This window comes from Malurus melanocephalus, unplaced genomic scaffold (genome assembly GCF_030028575.1).
Source record: "Malurus melanocephalus ecotype Western Australia unplaced genomic scaffold, MMel_1.1 scaffold_14, whole genome shotgun sequence".
NCBI classification, from domain to species: domain Eukaryota; kingdom Metazoa; phylum Chordata; class Aves; order Passeriformes; family Maluridae; genus Malurus; species Malurus melanocephalus.
This window is the reverse complement of record NW_026623246.1, coordinates 4,747,008-4,766,591: the sequence shown is the minus strand read 5'-3', so window position 1 is coordinate 4,766,591 and position 19,584 is coordinate 4,747,008. Positions and strand designations below refer to the sequence as shown.

General features: G+C 37.8%; 1 protein-coding gene across 1 annotated transcript in view; it reads right to left on the bottom strand.

Moving 5' to 3' along the window:
• Positions 1 to 19,584, bottom strand: part of MYO3A (myosin IIIA) — a 115,954-nt gene that overhangs the window by 28,663 nt on the left and 67,707 nt on the right. The window contains exons 17-24 of the mRNA XM_057384060.1: positions 17,187 to 17,313; positions 16,008 to 16,218; positions 14,067 to 14,214; positions 6,683 to 6,836; positions 5,384 to 5,472; positions 3,577 to 3,706; positions 1,167 to 1,246; positions 473 to 550 (exon numbers count right to left, since the gene is read on the bottom strand). Of these exons, the coding sequence (XP_057240043.1) occupies positions 473 to 550; positions 1,167 to 1,246; positions 3,577 to 3,706; positions 5,384 to 5,472; positions 6,683 to 6,836; positions 14,067 to 14,214; positions 16,008 to 16,218; positions 17,187 to 17,313 (1,017 nt within the window). The remainder of the gene's footprint in view (positions 1 to 472; positions 551 to 1,166; positions 1,247 to 3,576; positions 3,707 to 5,383; positions 5,473 to 6,682; positions 6,837 to 14,066; positions 14,215 to 16,007; positions 16,219 to 17,186; positions 17,314 to 19,584) is intronic.

The following is a 19,584-nucleotide window of genomic DNA, read 5'->3' as shown; positions in this document are numbered from 1 at the left end:
TCCTTGCAATTTTCTATTGCAGGACCAGGAGCACAGCCAGTGCTTGGGAAGGTCCAAAGCACTGTGGAAGGAGCCACAAGGATGAACTCTGTGCAGAGACCATCAAGAACTTTCTCTGGAGCTCCTGCTTCCAATATACTTTGCCCTCTTCCTTAAACTCTTAAAGAAAACTTTACCACTAATGCCAATCTGCCTTTATCTTCCTTGGTGGAAAAACAAGCAAGTGAAAGATTAATATTGATCATCATACATCATCATGAGAGCAATTTGGCTGTAATTGAGTTCAGTTAAAGATGAAGCATCAAAATCACCTCAAGATATTTGTACTGAACAGACTGCTGCACCATATATGCAGTTCACAAACTCTAAACGGATCACTACTGACTCTAACTCAACAGGTGCATTTCAAAGAGTAAAAGAATAAACATATATTGTACTCTAGAAATATTTATWAAAACATCTGATATCTTACTCTAAAATAAGATGCAACTGTCTGTGTTTTCATGCTGGTTGTCTCTCTTGGATGATGTCCAGTATCTCCTCCTTCATTCTAGAAAGATGAAGAAAAAGAATTGCACTTTTTATCTCTAGTTAGCCTGTGGTGCCCTTTCCAATGTCCCAAGAAAGCACACTTCAGAGAACATAAATAATTTTAAAAGTATTCTAAATAGCGAAAGTTACAGCATGATCACTAGCACAAACCAGTTACACCAATACTTTGCTACACAATACACAAACATTCACACACAAAGGGCACAATTTGATAACAGAGCATCTAATAACTGCCACAAATAACCAGACARTGTCTGAGGTCCTGTTTGTTATTTCATCATCACTGTTAATTTGGTATTTCTCTAATGTATGTGGCTATACTCCACATCAATATTTTAATGTCTCCTTTTGCTACAATACAGCYGGGAAATASYWYTTTTTTCCCCGAAGTTGTTATACAACTATATCCAGAAAGAAGGGAAATGTTAGGTTTTTACCTCACGGAAGGAATATGAATTGCACAACACAAAGATATCCAGCTAAACAGAAAAGAAAATAGGAGAGGGAGAAAAACCAAGGAAGGGGTTACTTGCTTACTTTTAATACCGAAACAACTACTGCCTTTCTAGTATAAATTAGGCTTCAATGCAGAATCATAAAATTAGTCTTCTTACCTTTGTATGACTGATTGATTTTTGAGAGGTCCACATTTGGTAACTGATTGTAGTTTTGCTTTTAGTGTGTGCCAGGTTACCTGTGGGAAGGTGAAAGAAGCAACGTATCAAAGTGCTTATATCTCATCTGAATGAAGAACGATGCTGAACAACCTTATTCATGCCCCTAGTGCACCCTTATGATTATGAAGGTTGTTGAGTTTTTTCAGGGTATGTCCTCATTTCCCCTTTAACCCCTGGGATTGAACAAGCTCTGAAGAAGCTGCATGAACATGGAACAGGATGATTTTTTCTCCTTCAGCTCATATGTTATCTTCTAGATAAAAAAATAAACAGACTGATGTAGAGGGTAAGAAAGATACATTTGAGAACATCTATGTGGTTTTATCCTGAGAATGTTATTGTACTATTCTAGTTCTAATGCTACATATTATTTAAAAGAAAAGTTGCTAGTACCCTTATCTGGCCCTGAGGAAAAGTGATGTGACGTGACTCAAGCTTATAACTCTCCACTCCACTACTTTTTCAACCCCCTGGTAAAAATAAAGCTAGCTGGAAACCATCACTGGCCTGTGTAGTGCCTTGAAGTGTAGCTGGGTATCTATGGGAGGTTACTAGCTGACATGGACCAAAACTGTCCCAGGGAGGCATTCCACCAATTAATCAGAATGAGCATTCCTGTGCGAGTGTTTCAGCTTTTGGCTCTATTTGGTTTACAAGCATAGACACAGTCTTAAGGCTGTAACTTTGGAATTCTAAATCAGGCAATACCTTCATTATGATGGCTTTGAAGGACAAGATGTGTTGGCACACTTTACAGACATWGATCTTTTAAAGGAATAATGAAAATTCTGCTGAGCTTTCCATCGTGTCTCTCTGTTGATAAACCGTAATAATTTCTGCATACTGCCACTGTTTCAGCTAAAACCCTAACACCTCTGGGAGAGCCTATATCTCTCTGTGCTCAGCTGCTATCAGGAAGAGGTGGATAAGAGTTGGAACAATAGCTGCAAATATGTGTCACGGTGAGCTAATGCATCCTATATTATGTGATGATATCAGGGGCTAAAGCTCCCTTGGGTTCAACTGAATATCACAGGGTGGAAGGAGWAAGAGAGGATTACTCACAGCTAACTTTAGCTGTCTGAAAGTTAGGTGTCTACAGGATCCCCACTATATTCAGTGGAGAGAGGCACTGTCAGAGGAGATCTTTCCCATCCCAAGAGAAACACCTGAGATAGGCAAGATGGGTTGGAATTCCTCTGATTCTAGATAAATAACATAGAGCAGAAACCAAATTTTTAGTTGACTATAGCTGGATCGTTTGGGCCAATTTTGAAAGTCTACATGCAGTGTTTTGAAATATTTAGMAAGACTAAAACAGCCTTCAGAGTTACCTTGTGAAACATCGAGACTTGGGATCAGTTCTTGGAAYCATTTGTATGATTACTTTGACTCTATGGACATTATAGTTTAGTATATTAGCAGATCTCAGCACATCAAAAAGTTCAGGCAAGGACATTGAGGTCTGTGCTTTCCCAGGAACACTCACTTAAAATAGAACTTCAAGACCAAATTTTGCATYCTATTAGCAAAGCTCCYTTTGTAAAGAACAGAAGCCTTGCCRAAACTTYAGCTTCTGTAAGTTATGATAACATTTTAATTTCCTTTAGGTTCTTTCAATTTAGCTTTTCTGTTCTGCTAGAAAYACCTCTCCCACGTAGTTGTACAAGGAAGTAACATTGTAAAGTAGTTACTGTATGGCATCTGTGCCATCACACAGGGCATTCTACAACACAGCAACAAACTGGTTGTGAGCAGACTTACCCATCATCCTAAAGTGGTAGGGAGGACATACATAGTTCAAATAAGATACATCTTAGGAGTCATTTCTGTAGAGCCAGTTTTATTCTTCCCCCCCAACTCACAAATTCTTTGAGGAAGAACTTGCTACTGGACCCTATCARTTACGTAAAGGATTCTAAGACTGAGGAAATAGAGGAATGTCTTCTCACTCCTTGCAGCAGATGTTAGGAGCCCCAACCTTTGTTCTCTACCACTTGGAGTTAAATTGCAGCGAGGCAATCTATAAATGCTCTGTCCAAAACAGGCCAGTGGTTCACCTGATCCCTCATGCTCAGTCCTCAACTCAAGAGATGCACTCCATTCCCTGTCTTGGCCTTCTATCCTGAAGAGAGGACCCTGAAAGAATCTCTACCACTTCCTTGGCACTTGACCAGACCAATTCCTCCCCTGCAGCTTGAGATGGCTGKGCTCCATTCAGTATAGATTCTAGGGTTGGAAAGTTAAGCCACAATGTGTATAATGCCATCAGTGAGTGGTCACATGAAACCTGGCAGTGGTCATCACGAAGRTTAGAGAAAACTAAGGAGATCACCAGCAGCAATACCTGTTTTTGTGAGAGGATGAGTTACCAGCTGTCGTGTCAGGTTGTTTTCAGATGATCGCAGCAGCAGCACAATATCAGCTGGCARAGTATCTCTATTTTTGGCTAGGAATCCACTTGCATTGTATAGAACCTGTTAAAAAAGTGCATTTATACATGTTCTTGGTTTTGAAAAGTAATTGTAAATTTAATCTTTCTSGAATAGGGCTTTTAAGATACACTAATAGTTATTTCAGCCATCAGGCTCACTCTTGCTTACAGTCTTTCTTTTGATCACCGGAAGTTCTAACTTTTCAATACTGAGATATGATGCAGACCACTAAGAGCAAATCCATAATTCCAAAGTAGCTTGAGGCATTTATTTTTCTAATGCAGGTATGTTGATAGCTGTTTTAATCTGCATGGTTTTGTCACTAGGACAAGTGTATTGTGGTCCTCCTTTACACCAGTACAGGTGTAAATGAACAATTAACAATTCACTTGACTTCAACCACATCACACAGGATCACCCATATGACTTTACAATTTTTCTTCTGTGCTATTCATATTGTGCTGTACTGGACCCAGGACGTAACACTCTTCCTAGGGATCTCTGTATTAATTGTAAGTTTGCAGAATCACAAACTGCATATTTGYAATCAAAATCTCTCTAAAAATTTCAAGAATGGTGTACCTAACTCAAAATGTAACTCCAGGATTGTATCTCAATGATGATTTAAGGGATTCACAGACACCTTATCTCTCAAGAAGGGTAGAAGATACTGGGATGCATAACTTAGAAAAAAAATCCTCACAAAATAGCTCAAAAACAGTCTTAAATTATGAAAAAGAACTAGTAAAGGAAGAAGAAATAATTATTCTCCAGTTCCACAGTAAACAGGACTAGTAGTACTGAACTTACATGACAGCAATGGAGATGTAARTTAGACAGTAGAAGAAACTTCCTAATGAAAAAGCTTGTTGAACACTGGGAAAAGCTTATGGGGAACTGGTGCAATCCCCATCTTCTGTGGTATAGGGAGAGCTGGCTCTCCACTYCTCAGCAGTGAGTTATGCTAGGCTGGTGAATTGCCATTCAGCTGGAGATGAGGTTCAGAGCAGTCACAAGAGGCTCTCTGCATCTGGCTATCCTACAGGAGGGTTAARTTATCTTCCATCAGCTGATGGGCATTTGCTACTTTCCAGGCCAGCTGCTCCAGTACTRCACAGCCTCAGTGTGGTCTCCTATKTGAGACATCAGTGCTCACTTTGTACCCTTTAAAAGAGCTCAGAACGAGGTGGGAGCCCCTCCTTTCCCAAGGCGAGGTTCAGGTGACAATGCCACATTGCTGCAGTGCAACAGCAACTCCTCTGTGTTTGCAAGGCAAGGGCAGCAGYCAGTTTGTACAGGAGGAACAATGCTGCTCACTGAATGAAGCTGGAAGCAGGGTCTGCACTCTATCTGGCTGATGACAAAGTACAGAACTAAGTAAGGCTGATGGGGTGTAGGAGGCAGTAGAAAGAATGGAACTGGGTCCTGATCAGAAACAGTGGGAACAAGCATGGTRCAGGGCTTCAAAGAACTAAGAGGAAGAGCACTCACTTGCATTACATAACAGGTTTGTGGGTCTTCTATAATACAGTCTGGTTATTTACTTGGTGACATTCAAGAAAAATACACTCCTGCTATCGCTTTTTTAAATTTACTTTTGATTTGTAAAACTTTGCCAACTGAAAGGATGGCCGTTGAGAACCAACCCAGCTGACCACTTCTATTTCCTTCCAGCCCTACAGTTCCTCAGTCCCCAACTAACATCATCAGGTGTCTTACCTTTCCTGCATAATGATAAATTCCAAAGGTTAGATCGACTCTTTTAGGTCTCCAAAAATATTTTGACTTCAAATTGTCTTCAAATTTTTCTGAAAGGAAACAMATAGCTTAGCTTACTGCAGCTACTGTACAATCATTCTCTTCTGAAGYTGTCTCTGTCCAAGGATATTGCCTGATTTTTCAGGCAATTCAGAGGCAAAAAACACACACTGATGTTTTCATTACCATAATGGTCTTGTAACAAAAGACACTGGATTGAGAATATGGGAGTTCTTGGACAAGTTACTTACTTTGTACCAATTTTWTTATGTGTGATCTCAGAAAATCAGAGAATCATTAAGGTAGGAAAAGATGTCTAAGATCATTCAGTCCAACCCTTAACCCAGCACCACTGTGTTTACCACTAAGCTATGTCCCAAGATACAAAATCCACATGTGTTGCGAACACTGCCAGAGCTTGCAGTTTCAAAATATAAATCTAAATATATAAAMCAATGTAGTAATCTTTCCTAAGGATTCCTTGAGGAGTTGTGAAGAATCATTTACTAATTGATTGATGGCTTCAGTAWACTCTAGACTAAAAGGTATGAGGATAGAAGAACAACAAACTCATATAATTACTTTAGCATGCGGATTGTTCCTGGATGTTACTATGTTTTGTGATTGAGTGTTGGTTAAAACTCTTTTCCGACACTTTGCACATTCAAAAATGAGTAAAGCAAGGATTTATCTGCACAGAAATACCACTGAAATAACTAAGTCAACAGAAACTGCAACTACTCAACAGCATTGAAATATTCAGGATCTGAATTACAATGAATTTAGGTGTTTTGATTTTAATTTCTTCATACAAACACTCAGGAAACATAATTTGCTGAAAGGCACTGAGGCATGTTTGCAGTCATTACCCCTAAAAAGTATTAAACTTCTTGTTYAGACACTGCTCATCAAAAATCTCAGAGCTGAACAAGACTCAACTTAGCGAAGTGTTCTTGATCTATGAACCCAGAGTTTTAACTCAGTTTGAGCTTTATTTTCTAAGCTCTGCAGCAAAAAATTCSTGAAGGCGGGAGAACTTGAAATCTGGGTCAGCAGCTTAGGTTCATTTGTATGCTTGATGTTCCTCTATGAACTTTGAGGACATAACCATCCCTGCATACGTGTCTCCCTCAAACACACCATGACACTGAAATGGGGACTCACTAAAAACATAACTGGCATGTGGCCTAAACTGTACATGCCAAACAGAAATCCAACAKAAGACAACATGCAAAAATGCAGAATGAACCATATACTTACCCACAAGTGTCTGATCTGTTGCTTGTGGGAATCGACTTTCCTCATCCAGCAGAGATAACAAACCCATTGGTTTCTGCAGGAACATATCTAAGAGGGGCCTGTTGTCCTCATATTCTATAACTCTTGCATCAACACCTTCATAAAGGTATTCATTCTGCAGCATAAAACAGAAGGCATGTTTTGTCTCTGCACAGAACCACTTCAGAAATAATTCAMAGACTGTCACTTGTAGCAAATTAAAACTACACTGAAAAAGTATGCCTCAGGGCTAACMACATCAACGTTTTGCAGAAACAAATGTCAGTTGGCATTTTTGATTTTGAATACATAAGTTCAATACTCCAATGGCATATTTGGTAAAGTAAGAYACTTCCCAGGAATRGCAAGAATTAAWGAAACAGAGTTGAAGAAGATAGTSTTTACAATAGARACCTCAGGTTCTATTTATTTCCCTTGGTSTGAACTGTASAAAATATTCTTAACCAATTAGAGCCATATTTACATTCTCAATTCATTGCTCACATCTAAGTGATGGCTAAGAATTACAAAAGTGACTATAGGTTACAGTGGCTTTTCTTGTTTGATCATCCCCCTCAGACATCTGGGAAAATTCTTACGTAGAGAAGAAAGGTGCACATACCATCTAATAATGAATTGTGTAAGTACTCCTAATAATTAAATAAATTGGCTCAGATTTGTCTCTAATTTTCACTACTTTTAAGGAACTATGGAAAATATTCCCCAAATATTCCCCAAGATTTAAAAACAATAGAAAAGCTGGTGGGGGAGACTTCTTGGTTTCTTCTTTTTGTTTGGTTTGGTCTGGCTGTTTTTCTCCCAACGGCTGCAAATATCTTTAGATTCCCCCCAGACTAGGAAAAAAAACAAATAACAAATGTGTCCGCAGTGTGTTGCGATGGTTTTATCTTGAATATAACTTAGATTATCGCTGGAGAACTCCAGAATGACCTTCCTTAATCCTTTAGCTAGGCAGAGGACAGTCGTAGATTTACCAAGGGAAGGATGCTCTAGGGACTGCCACCCCCCATTATTTTTGCCTGCATTAAAGGTAAAGCAATAGCAGTTATCCACCACAAAGTGCTTGTGGCAGAGCTGCCTTCAGTCTTGTGCAGGCTGTGCCACGAAACACAGACTTAAGCCTTTTTATCTACTTTACAAATCATCCCTCTGCCAAATGATAGGACTTTATAAAATGTTGTRTTCATATATGGTGTTAACATCACAATTTTGCTGACCTGAATTCATTGTGAGAAGTGTCACGAGAATGAATGATGGCAAATATTAATGAGTTCAAAGACCTCTAACCCTGGAAGACCTCTCGTTATATGTCATTCACTTGAGTTTGAATGAGTGAAGATGGAAATATATTGACCATTTCAAAAAGAAGTTCACTTTCACATACAATAGAAAAGCACGTGTTATTTGATTTCATACCTCTTAATCTYTAAGCAAGAGAGAAACAGCAAAAGGCACAAAATCAATAACACTGCCCTGAAAATACAGGCACAAATAAAAATCTGCTGATCCATTTGAAAGAGGACAGGAAATATGTACCTAAACCCTTCCAGTATCCAGATTGATCTAATTTTCCAGGGCACTCTTCACTCTAAGGATAGGTTATAGCTCAGTTTTTATGCCATACAAAGGTGTAATCAGTAAGAATCTCTCATRCAGCCCCATGAGGGCTCCTCATTTGAGACACATAACATTAACCTCATTCATGTCTCTCCTGAAGCARTGGACAGGTGGAGTTTTGCTTTTTATTTTAATCAATGACCTGAGGAGCAGGACAAGACAGGAGAGTAATAAATGTATCGCTGATACAGGCAAGAACTAATGATATACCTGTAGGAGCTGGTGGCAGAAAGGGAATGAGTCTGTGTTATCTCTCAAAAATAACACAGGAGTAGGGGCAGCTTAACTGAGGCTACAGCTGCACTGACACACAGATGTTCATAGAACCAGCTGTTTCTGCTTAGCATTATCCAGAGTACCCTTATCAAGGCGGTAAGGGAAGAGTTTGCTCAGGATGAATCTATCAGGAGAATGTTTCTGTGACACTCAGGCATCCTCAAACAAGCTCTCACAACCAACCTATATAATGATTAACTTTCCTAACTCTGTGAGAGAGGCTGGTTTAGAGAGCTGATAAAAGCATTTCCTTGAAAAAGAAAAGAACCCTTAGTAGCTGAACTGCTGTGCTGTAAAAGCAACTCCTGCTCCCCAMCCTGCCCAGCCAGCACACGGGGCCCGACCTCCAAGCCTGCAGTGTATGTGACCACTGCCTTCTGTGCCTTTTGTGTCTCTGATGCCTGATGATTTTTGCCTTTTCTTTTTATACAMCCTTTTATATATTTTATATACCCTTTTAAATATTTTCTGTACATTTTACATATTCTTTGTACCATTAGCCTATATGCTTGTAATTCTTGTAGCCTGATATTGTAGCTTAGTTTTGGGGTTCTGCTAGACAGAAGACCAAACATCCTCAGTAGGAGACTGGTGAGCCATATGCTATCTCAAAACTTGATTCAAATTTGGTTGAAACCTTCTCTCTAGAACATRTTCTGTAAATTGGGCTCTAGCCTCATCTGGGGAAGGGATTCTTCATCTATTAAGAACAGGAGGGCATTACTTAATTTATTCAGTTTCTTATGGGAGGATTCTAGACAGATAGGCTAATTTGCAAGGTCTATAAAAATGCATTGTACGGTGTGTGCATYTCGGCATGTTYCACCTTGAAGAGCTGTGCACCTGGGATCCTATTAAAATACCGAGGTAAAACCCTTTTATCCCTTTAACCGTGTCTGCCTCRTGATTCTAAGAGCAGCCAAAAGGCAACATCTCGACGACTGAAGGAGTGTCAGCGCTGACAGTTTCAGTAACGCTGCCATTGCCCAGCAGAATATGAAGGGGTTCACTCCATCAGTTCCCATGGGCTCCTGGAGGACAGCTGATAACCCAGCCAGGCACCAGTGTGACAGGTGACTCAGAAATAACACAACACTACACTTACACAATTCTGCGTTCAACCACATCATTAGGACGCAAGCAGCACATAGAAAAGCTTTAAGGATGGACATCATTAAACGGCAATGAAATAGCTCATATTTGAATTAATAAGATGAATCAGCTACAGGATTTTGTAATCCTCCATGATGTTTTGTGACAAGAAAGCTCTGCAAAATAGCTGCTTCTTGAAATTCTAAAGCATAATCCATTAGAAAGTATTCCCGTGGATGGGATGTCAAAAGGAATAATTGAGTTACACTACTAACTGGGCTTTATGGTATCTTTTCCATGATCAAAAATATGTAACATTAGCTTGTGTGACCTTTTTTCAATGGTAACAAAAGAATTATTAAATGCATTAGGAAATGGTCTTCATGTTTAATAAAGTAATGCCATTTTGTTGAGAACATGTAGTGATGACATTTTGGTTTAAATGGGGACACCAGAGACTTATTCAGAATGAACCTTTTCCAGCTGAAACTAGAAGATTAAATTGTCATGAGAATGTAAAATAAACATTGCATACATTTAATGCAAAAAGTAAAATCCTTCCAACTGACAGAAAACTTGCTATTTTTCAAAATGTTTTAGCTATCTGCCATTACACCTTTTACTTTTTATGGGGGAATGACAAATGAGAACGGAATGGGAAGGCTGTCTTGCTGGGCAATGTGACCTGCAGATCATGGAGCTGACAGAAATTAACTTWCATCAGTACCTTAAATGTAAGAGAAACACCTTGAAGGACAGGATTGAAGGTCCAGAAGTTCTGCTTTGCTTTTTATTAACCAGCAAAACCCTTCTGCCAGCAAGAGTAAAAGCAGTGACCAAGCTGACAGGCCACATTCTCTCCCCAGTCAGTAGGGACAGAATATATCTATTTCTTTCCATTGAACTATTGGGAATCTACACTATCTYTATCTTAAACTATATGCCAAATTTAGTTTTTCTGTTAAATTAGGGAAAGGAGATTKCATTCAGGTCTAAAAGCCTTTATTCTTAAATGCAAACGTGAAGTCAACAATAAAGATTGCTTAATCCTCCCTTAATCCCTTAATTTTGACTTGAGTTCTCCACGCTGGCACACAGACACTGCATTGTGGCTGACACCCTGAACCTCAGGTTGTGACAATACCACCACTCCTTCCTACTGTCCCTGTCACTACTGAGGCATTACTTTTGTAGACCACACTTCCAAGGAAAGCAAAAYTGTGAATGCTTTTCAGATCTGCTTTTCAGATTCAGATACAGAAAAGAGACCACTGACAATGATAAAATCATGTCACCTGCAACACCGAAAGTACAATTCAACCTTACGAGTTTATTTACCATCTGGCTTCATTGGTCATGTTGCCAAAACCTGATCCGCCTTTTCAAATGACATAACCACAACTTATTAGGTCAGCATGGGTTAACCATGAACTAAACTACAGCCAGMTGATTTAGGCCTCAACTTCCCTCTAGATGTGTCAAATTTCATCAAATGCATGTGATCAGATACTGAACAGGGCAGAACAGGGAGAAGAATGAAGAAACAATGTATTTATACGTTTTCATTCTCTTCAGGGAACTGTGAAAGAATTTTAATTCTTCAGTCTTCCTGCGGTACATCTGCAGGGTTAAACACAGAGTTTGTTACAGATTTCTGAAGTAGCAYAGGGCAGTCTGACCTGTCTGTGTGGCACTGGACAGGGCTGGGAAGAGACAGCAGCCTCGGTCCCCAGGGACAGAAGAGCTTCAGCAGCACGGCTGCTCCAGTCAGCTTGAGCAAATGGAAAGTCAACACAGAGGTCTGGGTGACTGCTGGCATTGGCCTTCTTGCAAACTTAACTTCTGTCTTTTAAAGACACAAACCTTTGCATACAATTTGTAAAGTAAGGCACATACATCAGCAAAGGGCAGAGGTCATCCAAATTTTTGCTTCTTACATCAGTGATATTTTTTTATTTTAATTTGCAATTAAAGTATATTACTGGTGTCAACATAGGAGAGTCCTCACAGTTAACAGAAAAGATTCTGAAGCCAGCTGCTTTCTCAAAGGCTGTTTTTGTGATGTAAAACTGGSACAACCATGTAATAAATAAGTGAAAAGTGATGTCTTATAATGAGTATGAATCATACCACAAATCATTCTGTGCCACYGGGTCGTAATGCAGAATAACACATTTCTCATTTCCCGTCTCTGGAAGAGGGAGATTTACACCCACACTTGCATGAACTTAATCTATATAGCTCATTCTGCACTGCTCTACTAATATCTTCAGAGACTGCTACAAGATAATATAATGAAGTTTGATATAATCTGATGTAGTGGTTTGATGTAAATTAAGGTAGACACTCCCTTGGTTGGTATTACAGGCTGCATGTGGACACTTGTAATAGAAATATTAGGGCTGGTATAAATGAAATATGAATGGGAATGTGCATATAAGCAACAGAATAAAGAGTCTTAAAAGAATAGCCATGTGATAGCCAGTGATTTGAATGAAGAACATTTGTTCATAACAATAAAACTGAGGAAAGTGTTGCTTACATCAAGAACAGAAGGCCTTTGCTTACATAAAAACACAGAGCATGGAGCTAGCAAGGGCAGCACCCTCTAAATCTGACTGCAGGAGGGTGACTGTAAGGTTATAGCACAGCACACAGTTTTCCCATGAGCCCACTAAGAAAATAATCTGTAGGCATAAGGATGTATATATTCCAAACAAGTAAAGCCAGATTATGACCTTAAAGGCCTAAAGATTATGAAGGCTGAAGTAAAGAAAGGTTTGAGGCAAATAATGATTGCTAAAGGCTGTAAAAGATATGTCCAAAAACCATTTCAGAAAGAAGAATTTAACAGACATGATGAAGACTTGCTTGCAGGTGTCCATTATTCTGTATGTCACTCACAAATTATCTTGCCCAGACTACTTGAACCCACACACAAACACACACACACTGTGGTGAATCTATGTGCCTGTAAGTCAATGAAATCTATGTGAAAGAATGAATGGAAATGGGCAGAACAGACATACTTAGACATTCTGTAAATAAAGATCATCTGCCCCTTCCACAGGGTCTGTAGCTGTACTAATCCCCCACAGGGAGAAATGGACAAACTATATATAGCCAAAATAAGAAGTTAATTTTTCCCCTCATCTTCTCAGTTGCAGAATAACCACCCTGACCATGCTGCAGCAAAGCACATGCAAGAGCGCAAATTGTTCCTACTGTGGTGACACCACAAACCTCTGCATTAATACCGGTCTGGCCAAAATCTGTAAAAAACAACTACAAGATATCAAACTGGAAGACAACATTTCCTGAAATAATTCCAAAGAGGATAAAACACTGATCCATTAAAAAAAAATTGCCTTATTACACATAGATTTACACACCTCTAGACTATGCACTATTGTGCATGCATATACACACCTGCATATACACGTGTACACATTCCAAACTTGTATYTGTCTCATCCTTAAAACAAGCAGTGATTAACACTGACAAAATACTCTGCTCCTACTAACAATTAAAATTGCAATTCAGGAAGATTTTCATCTATGAATCATAAACACCAATAACTTCAGTAAAACAGCAAAAGTATAATTTCACCTACAATTTGAATTCTGMCATACAGAAGTTTGGAATATTTCAATTTTCAGCAAGATCAATTTTCTTTTTTTCTTGAACATGTTATTTTTCAAATATCAACATTGAATAATGATTTAAAGATAGTATATTTAATTCTCCTGGAATTATTTACAAAGTTGAGATGATATTTTTTGAGGTTTTTCTCTCTTCTCTTCAATTCCATAAACTTTTATATTTACAATGCTATTCCTTTTCTCTGCTTTACAGTAAATGGTTTAGATTAAATCCATCATTAATTAGCKGAGATGATCTAGTTTCTCAATAACAACAAAATAATTGTGAGATTTGCAGTTTTTAATAACAGAATTTCAGTGTTCATTAAGCTTATTAGTAAACTATTAGAAACACTGCATTTTCAAAATTTTGTTATCACTCATTTGCTTTTTTACTAGAGAATCATACATTACAACACTCATTATTCCTCAAGAAAACAACATTGCATTTGCATCAATCAGATTATCACAGTATTATGTTGCTTAGATACTGTAAGTTTCAAGTTTAATGCATTTTATGTTGGCATTTTACTTGCAAATAGCAAGTAAATAGCAAGCRAATAGCAAGTAAATTTTGCTTCACGAAATACATACTTAAAAAGCATTTGCTACAATTTGCACTTTACAATGTCTTATGGAGAAGGAACAATGCAGTTTCTTGAGACAAGGTTTTATATGTTCAATAATACTAAAGATTTATCAAAATAAYCAGCACATACCTGTTCCCAGGCAAAGACATGTTGATTGAAGTAGAACTGAATTTGTTCATTAGCAATGTTGATACAGAGTTGTTCAAAAGAATTCTTCTTGAAATTCTCAAAGCCAAAGATGTCAAGAATTCCAATGTTCAAGCCATCATCGTTTTCACTGCAAAGAYGAAATATACTTTCCATTTATCTTTATTTTACATTAAATACCTTCATTACTATTTCACAAAAGGAAATCCTGGGCCAAATCTGTACACCAGTTACGCAGGTTAAATTTTGCTGAGCCAGATATCTCTTAAAATGACAATAATTGTTTGAAATACAATAAATGCAGATCAATTCAAAGCTTACTGCATATGCAGAGCAGATATACAGAATCACATAACAACAAAGTAAATTGATAAGTGACTAGGGGACTTACATTTTTATTTTTACACAAATATTTGCTAATAATTATTCTAAAATGCTGACTACAAAACAGAAAAAACATCCAGTTCTTTTTTTTTCTCTTGYAATAATACAGGCTTTACTCACCAGCAACCTGATATTAAAGACTGTTGTAATTAAGTATTATTTCTTCATCTTATTTACTCACAACAATTAAAACTGCTTAGTTTAACATTAAAGTAAAAAAAATGAACAGCTAGACCTTTTATGCATTTAAATAACTACTTTATGCACTGGGATGTGGTATGAATTTAAATTATCAATTAAATTCCAGAGAAGCACTGGAAAACTTTGGTTTCATATTTTAAGCAGAGCATACTGAAGATACGTGATCAATTCTGCAAYTGGAAAAAAGCTCTAATATTTGCTGACGCAAAAAATTAAGCGGATACAATTTTATAAAAAACTGAGGCTGACGCTACTGTCTTTTCTAGGCAAGCAAAATCACATTCTTTCTATAAAACCTCTTTGAACGGCTATCTGAAAATATTTTTTTAAAAGATTTAGGAAATCAGTAACTMAGAATCAGCCTCGAGACACTTGTGAATAGCACTTAAATCTCTTTGTGAAGTCCATCTCAAAAAAGGAAGCATTTCATTGTGGAGAGATCTGAATTTGGTGACTTTTTAATCTGTCTGAAAATTAAATTTTTGATGAATAGACTGCTAAAATGTATCTGCCCCATTCCTTTTTTCAGAGCTAATTACATAAAACTAGCAAATGCAAATTATTTTACTACCAAAAAATCAAGCAAAGGTTGTTTGGTTTTTGTTTTTTTTTTCACAGTGAACATTTCAGGTTCAATTTTCTMCCTCCTCACCAGCAGAATAAGTAAGTATTCAATTTGAAAAGGCCTCTGTAGCAGACAAGTGAGAGAGGCACACAGGCCAGAAGTGCTGCCCCATTTATAATGGATTTTATGCTACCACTTACTGATTAAAATTTTTTTTATTGGTGCTGTGCTGTAACCAAATACTCAAAAGTTTAGACAACTTTTAGGATTGAAACCTTGGCCCTCCTCTAATGTTTAAGAAGAAAAAATCCAGGAAATCTAGATTAGCAAAGCAATTTGTTATTGATATGATGTTTAAAATGTCACCTTGTAAGTGTAAAGTGAACAACACCTTCAGTAAATGTGTTTGAAAATTATTCCCACACATATATGAAACCAYGCTCACAACAACAGTGTTGCTGAAGCAACAGCATCAGTGTAAATAAGAGCAGAATTTGACCTAGGTAATCAACATTATAAATATCAAAAGTTTACTCTGATAAAATACAAAAGAAAAAGTAGAAAGGGTTAAATGAGTTAAGATCAACAGGAAAACAGAAGATGCTTTTGCCAACCATGTCTACTGTATTTTCACTATATACCATGAACAGGACAAAACATTTTTGACATGAAAAGGTATCATAGAAAAAGAACTTAAGCACAATAAATGCTCTAGTGTAGACAATCTTATTCCCACAGAAAAAGACTYGTTTTTTGGCAAAATCTTCTTTTACCTTAAATGTTTGTCAGGTTTGAGTAAAGTGTTGATGCGATTGACAATCCAGCTGAAGAGGCGCCCGTACAGTGCTTTGGCCATGGCATCTCTGACGTCAGTGGCTTTCTCCACAGTGTTGGGACGAATAATTGTTTCTCCTCGAGTCACTACACAGTGAGAGGTGAGGGCCTCTTGCAGTTCATCTGCTTGAATGCACAGCAACGATGCACCTAGGAAGGAAGGTCGCAGGCATAGCTCAGAGGCAAATTGTGGAAGCTACAACAGGCATTTTCACAATCAAAGCTGCAAGTTCAAYATTTTATGAATAAGGGCCAAATCAAACGCTTGAACTATGACTAATGGGGAATTTCACATCAAGCAASTGCTGTTACCTAATGTAGTCACCAACCTTCCTAGTTTCCACTGCAGTCAATGAGTAAGTGATTCAAAGCAGAGGCTTTAGGTTCTAAATACTTTTATCAAGGAATCTCCAAACAGTCTATGGAGAAATACTAGGGAATCTTGGTGACCATGTAAGAAGTAACCAAGTTGTGAGGTGAGAATACCCCTCTCAATTATAACCCATTCATAAAAGCCACTGCTGTTCTCCAAAAAGGGGGTGCTTCTTTCCCAGTTCCACAATATTTTTCTATGGGAAGAAAACACGTAAGAAGATAGAGTGAAGACTTCATTATCTCCCCACGTGTAATTACTGAAAAATTGTAGCAAATTTCTTGAGAATCTTTGCCCCTTTCCCTCCTCCAGCAGCTTATAATGTAAGGCATCCCTTCCAAAGAATTAGTGAGATGTATTTCAACAGGCACATGTGGGGAACAAGAAATGAGCAGCTGAGAAAGAAACTGGGAAAAAACTATTCAATGTGTTAATGAGGTTTTCCATCAAATGTTCAAATAACCTTGGAAAAATTCCAAASATTTTTTTCAGGCATCTGCAGTATTAGTCATGTTTCCTGTATGCCAGTGAACTGGTTAGTGAAATAAGATGCATAACATGGAAAATTTTTTCTTTTTTGCATTTTAATCCAGGTGGGYTTAGAATTAATCTACATTCAGCATTTAATTATTYTTGCAAAATTTCCATGTGAATACAGTTTCATTGATACCTCCCTTGCAATAAAATAAATTTTCTACGAAAACACTAACAAAAAACAATGTTAAATCAAGAAAAAAMCACTCACAATTCTCAAGGGCTACTGGATTGGAAATGTTGCTCTTGTCAATCATATGTTCAGATACTACTGCAGAAAATTCAATGTTACCCACATTTAAAATGGCAGCCAGGACACTGTACACACTTCCAAGTTCCTGAAAAGTATATTAAAAAAATGCAATACTTAATAGCCAGGTAATTTGTGTCTGTGGTTTGTGCGATGGGCATGAGCGTGTGCTGTTTCCTGTTGCCTGCCACGTGCCCACTACTTTTAGGAATATGGTCCTCAGCARTTATTCCTATTCTGTACTCAAATCTTTCAAGAGTAAGACAGCCAAAGAAGGCAAGACAAACTAGAGCCAAATCTCTCCTCCTTGTTCTGTGCTTGTTGACAGAACAGGATTGACATGAAGTAGGGAAACCAAAAACAGTGGTGTGCATTCCCCTTACACAGGAAGAATTCAGAAGTTATTTATATCTACCCTTCACTGTGTCTGCAGGTGCAACCATGCCTAAAAATTTAATAYCTAGATCAACAAAAAATATTAAAAAAATCTGCATCGATTTTTCTTGCATCATGGAAACATAGGTACTCCAAATGATGAGTCTATATCATCTCCCACCAATGTCATGGGAAAAGGTTTCACTGGGAGAAGAGTGACACCTCACATCTCTGATTTGGCAAAGCACTTTACCCTTCCAAATGTCAGTTAGAACTCACCAAAGCATCTTAATATGGACTTAAACGAATTCAGATTTCAAATTATTTAAGAGGTTCTGCCATGGTTTAGTGGATAATGTGGTGTTAGGTCCTAGRTTGGACTTGATGAWCTCAAAGATCTTTTCCAGCCTAGTGGATTCTGTGATTCTGTGAAGAGGGTCTCTGTCAAGAAAAAGCCTGTTTCTACTCTGGACAGTGAAGTGATATATACAATAAATTATTTTAAGTACTTATACATGAAAARATAATATTTGGAATTARGAAAATAATGYTTTTAAGGCAGGTTTGACTTAGATTTGAACTGCAAATTTTCGTCGGAACTRTAAATATTTATCATTATACCTGATGATCTGAGTATTTTTTACTCAGAAAATGCTAGGTATACCTGTAAAGCAGACTAGGAGTCTGTGGCACTTCATATTTTGAGGCATACAGTACTAATGTGTTTTATAAGTAGCAGGCAAAAACTTCTGTAGAAGTTTTRTAAGAAGCAGTTTTGCAAATCTGATTCGTATTTTATAATGATGAACTTTTTAAAATCGCACAGCATTTAATCCATATTATTCAATAGTTTGYTGGTACTATGTCAGGCATCATTTACTCAGATAAATTCTCTAATTGCTCTAGAATACTTGAGCTTGTTTTCAACACTTTCTGAAGTTAATCTAGCAGTTAATAAATAGTGATTCCAGTGACAGCAAGACAAACTGGATAAGCTCACTCTAAAAAATTATGCTGAGGATRATTGGCACACAGTTTACTTAGGATTAAGCAATCATTTTCATTTTAAGCTTAGGGACACAGTTGAAATGCAAAGAAGTGGATAGCTTAACTTCTGCCATCATGCTGTACTRTACGTATAGCTGCTGACATTTTTCTGCCCTTTTCCAGTGTGTTTGAAATCTGGCTTGATCTGTCTCATGTAGTATAATTATTGCTCCCCTCAGGCAGTCCTTTCTCATTAATTTTGCCATTCAGCCTGAAATAAAACTGGGTGATTTTAAGACAGGCAGTACTGACAGCAGTTACTTTTGAAACCTGTCAGTCAGTTTAAAGCAAATTTCAAAGAAATTAAGCTTTCTTTAAGTCTCAATCTTAACTAGAGTGGAGACTTATTCTGTCCCTGGCTTTCTSCACTAAAACATTGAACATGCTTATATAGAAGTTCCTCTGTGCACTGGAATAAATGTCAAAGCTTAAGGCTGCATTACTAAAAAGYGAACTTAGGAAAGTAATTCAATGTTCTAGGGGATATTTTTCTCACTGAAAAAATTGTCTTTGCACCTGTGTCAGGTATCAGAACCTCAGTGAGAGAAGAAGACTGTTCCTTCACTTTTGCAAGCACAGCCTCAGACAGGCTAAATAGTGATCTTACACCCTCCTCCCTGAGGAGGATGTAAGACAGGGTAACATGGCTGGGGCTCACGAGTAGCCACAAGCAGATTGCCTGTGGCACTCACCCTGTTTCTGAAACTGTGGGGTTCCACAGGTAGATAATTCTTTGCAGATTCAGCTCACGGTGCCTTGCTGAGTTAATCAAGTGAAGATCCATGCTAGAACTGCACAATGCAGCCAGTGACCTAGCTCTAACTGGATCTTCAATATGTATGGAAGGCCTCTTTTGGATGAGCAGGATTATTGTTTCCACCCATCCAAGTGAACAAAAGAACTGGAAACAAAAACAGTCTTGCTGCTTTTCATGCTT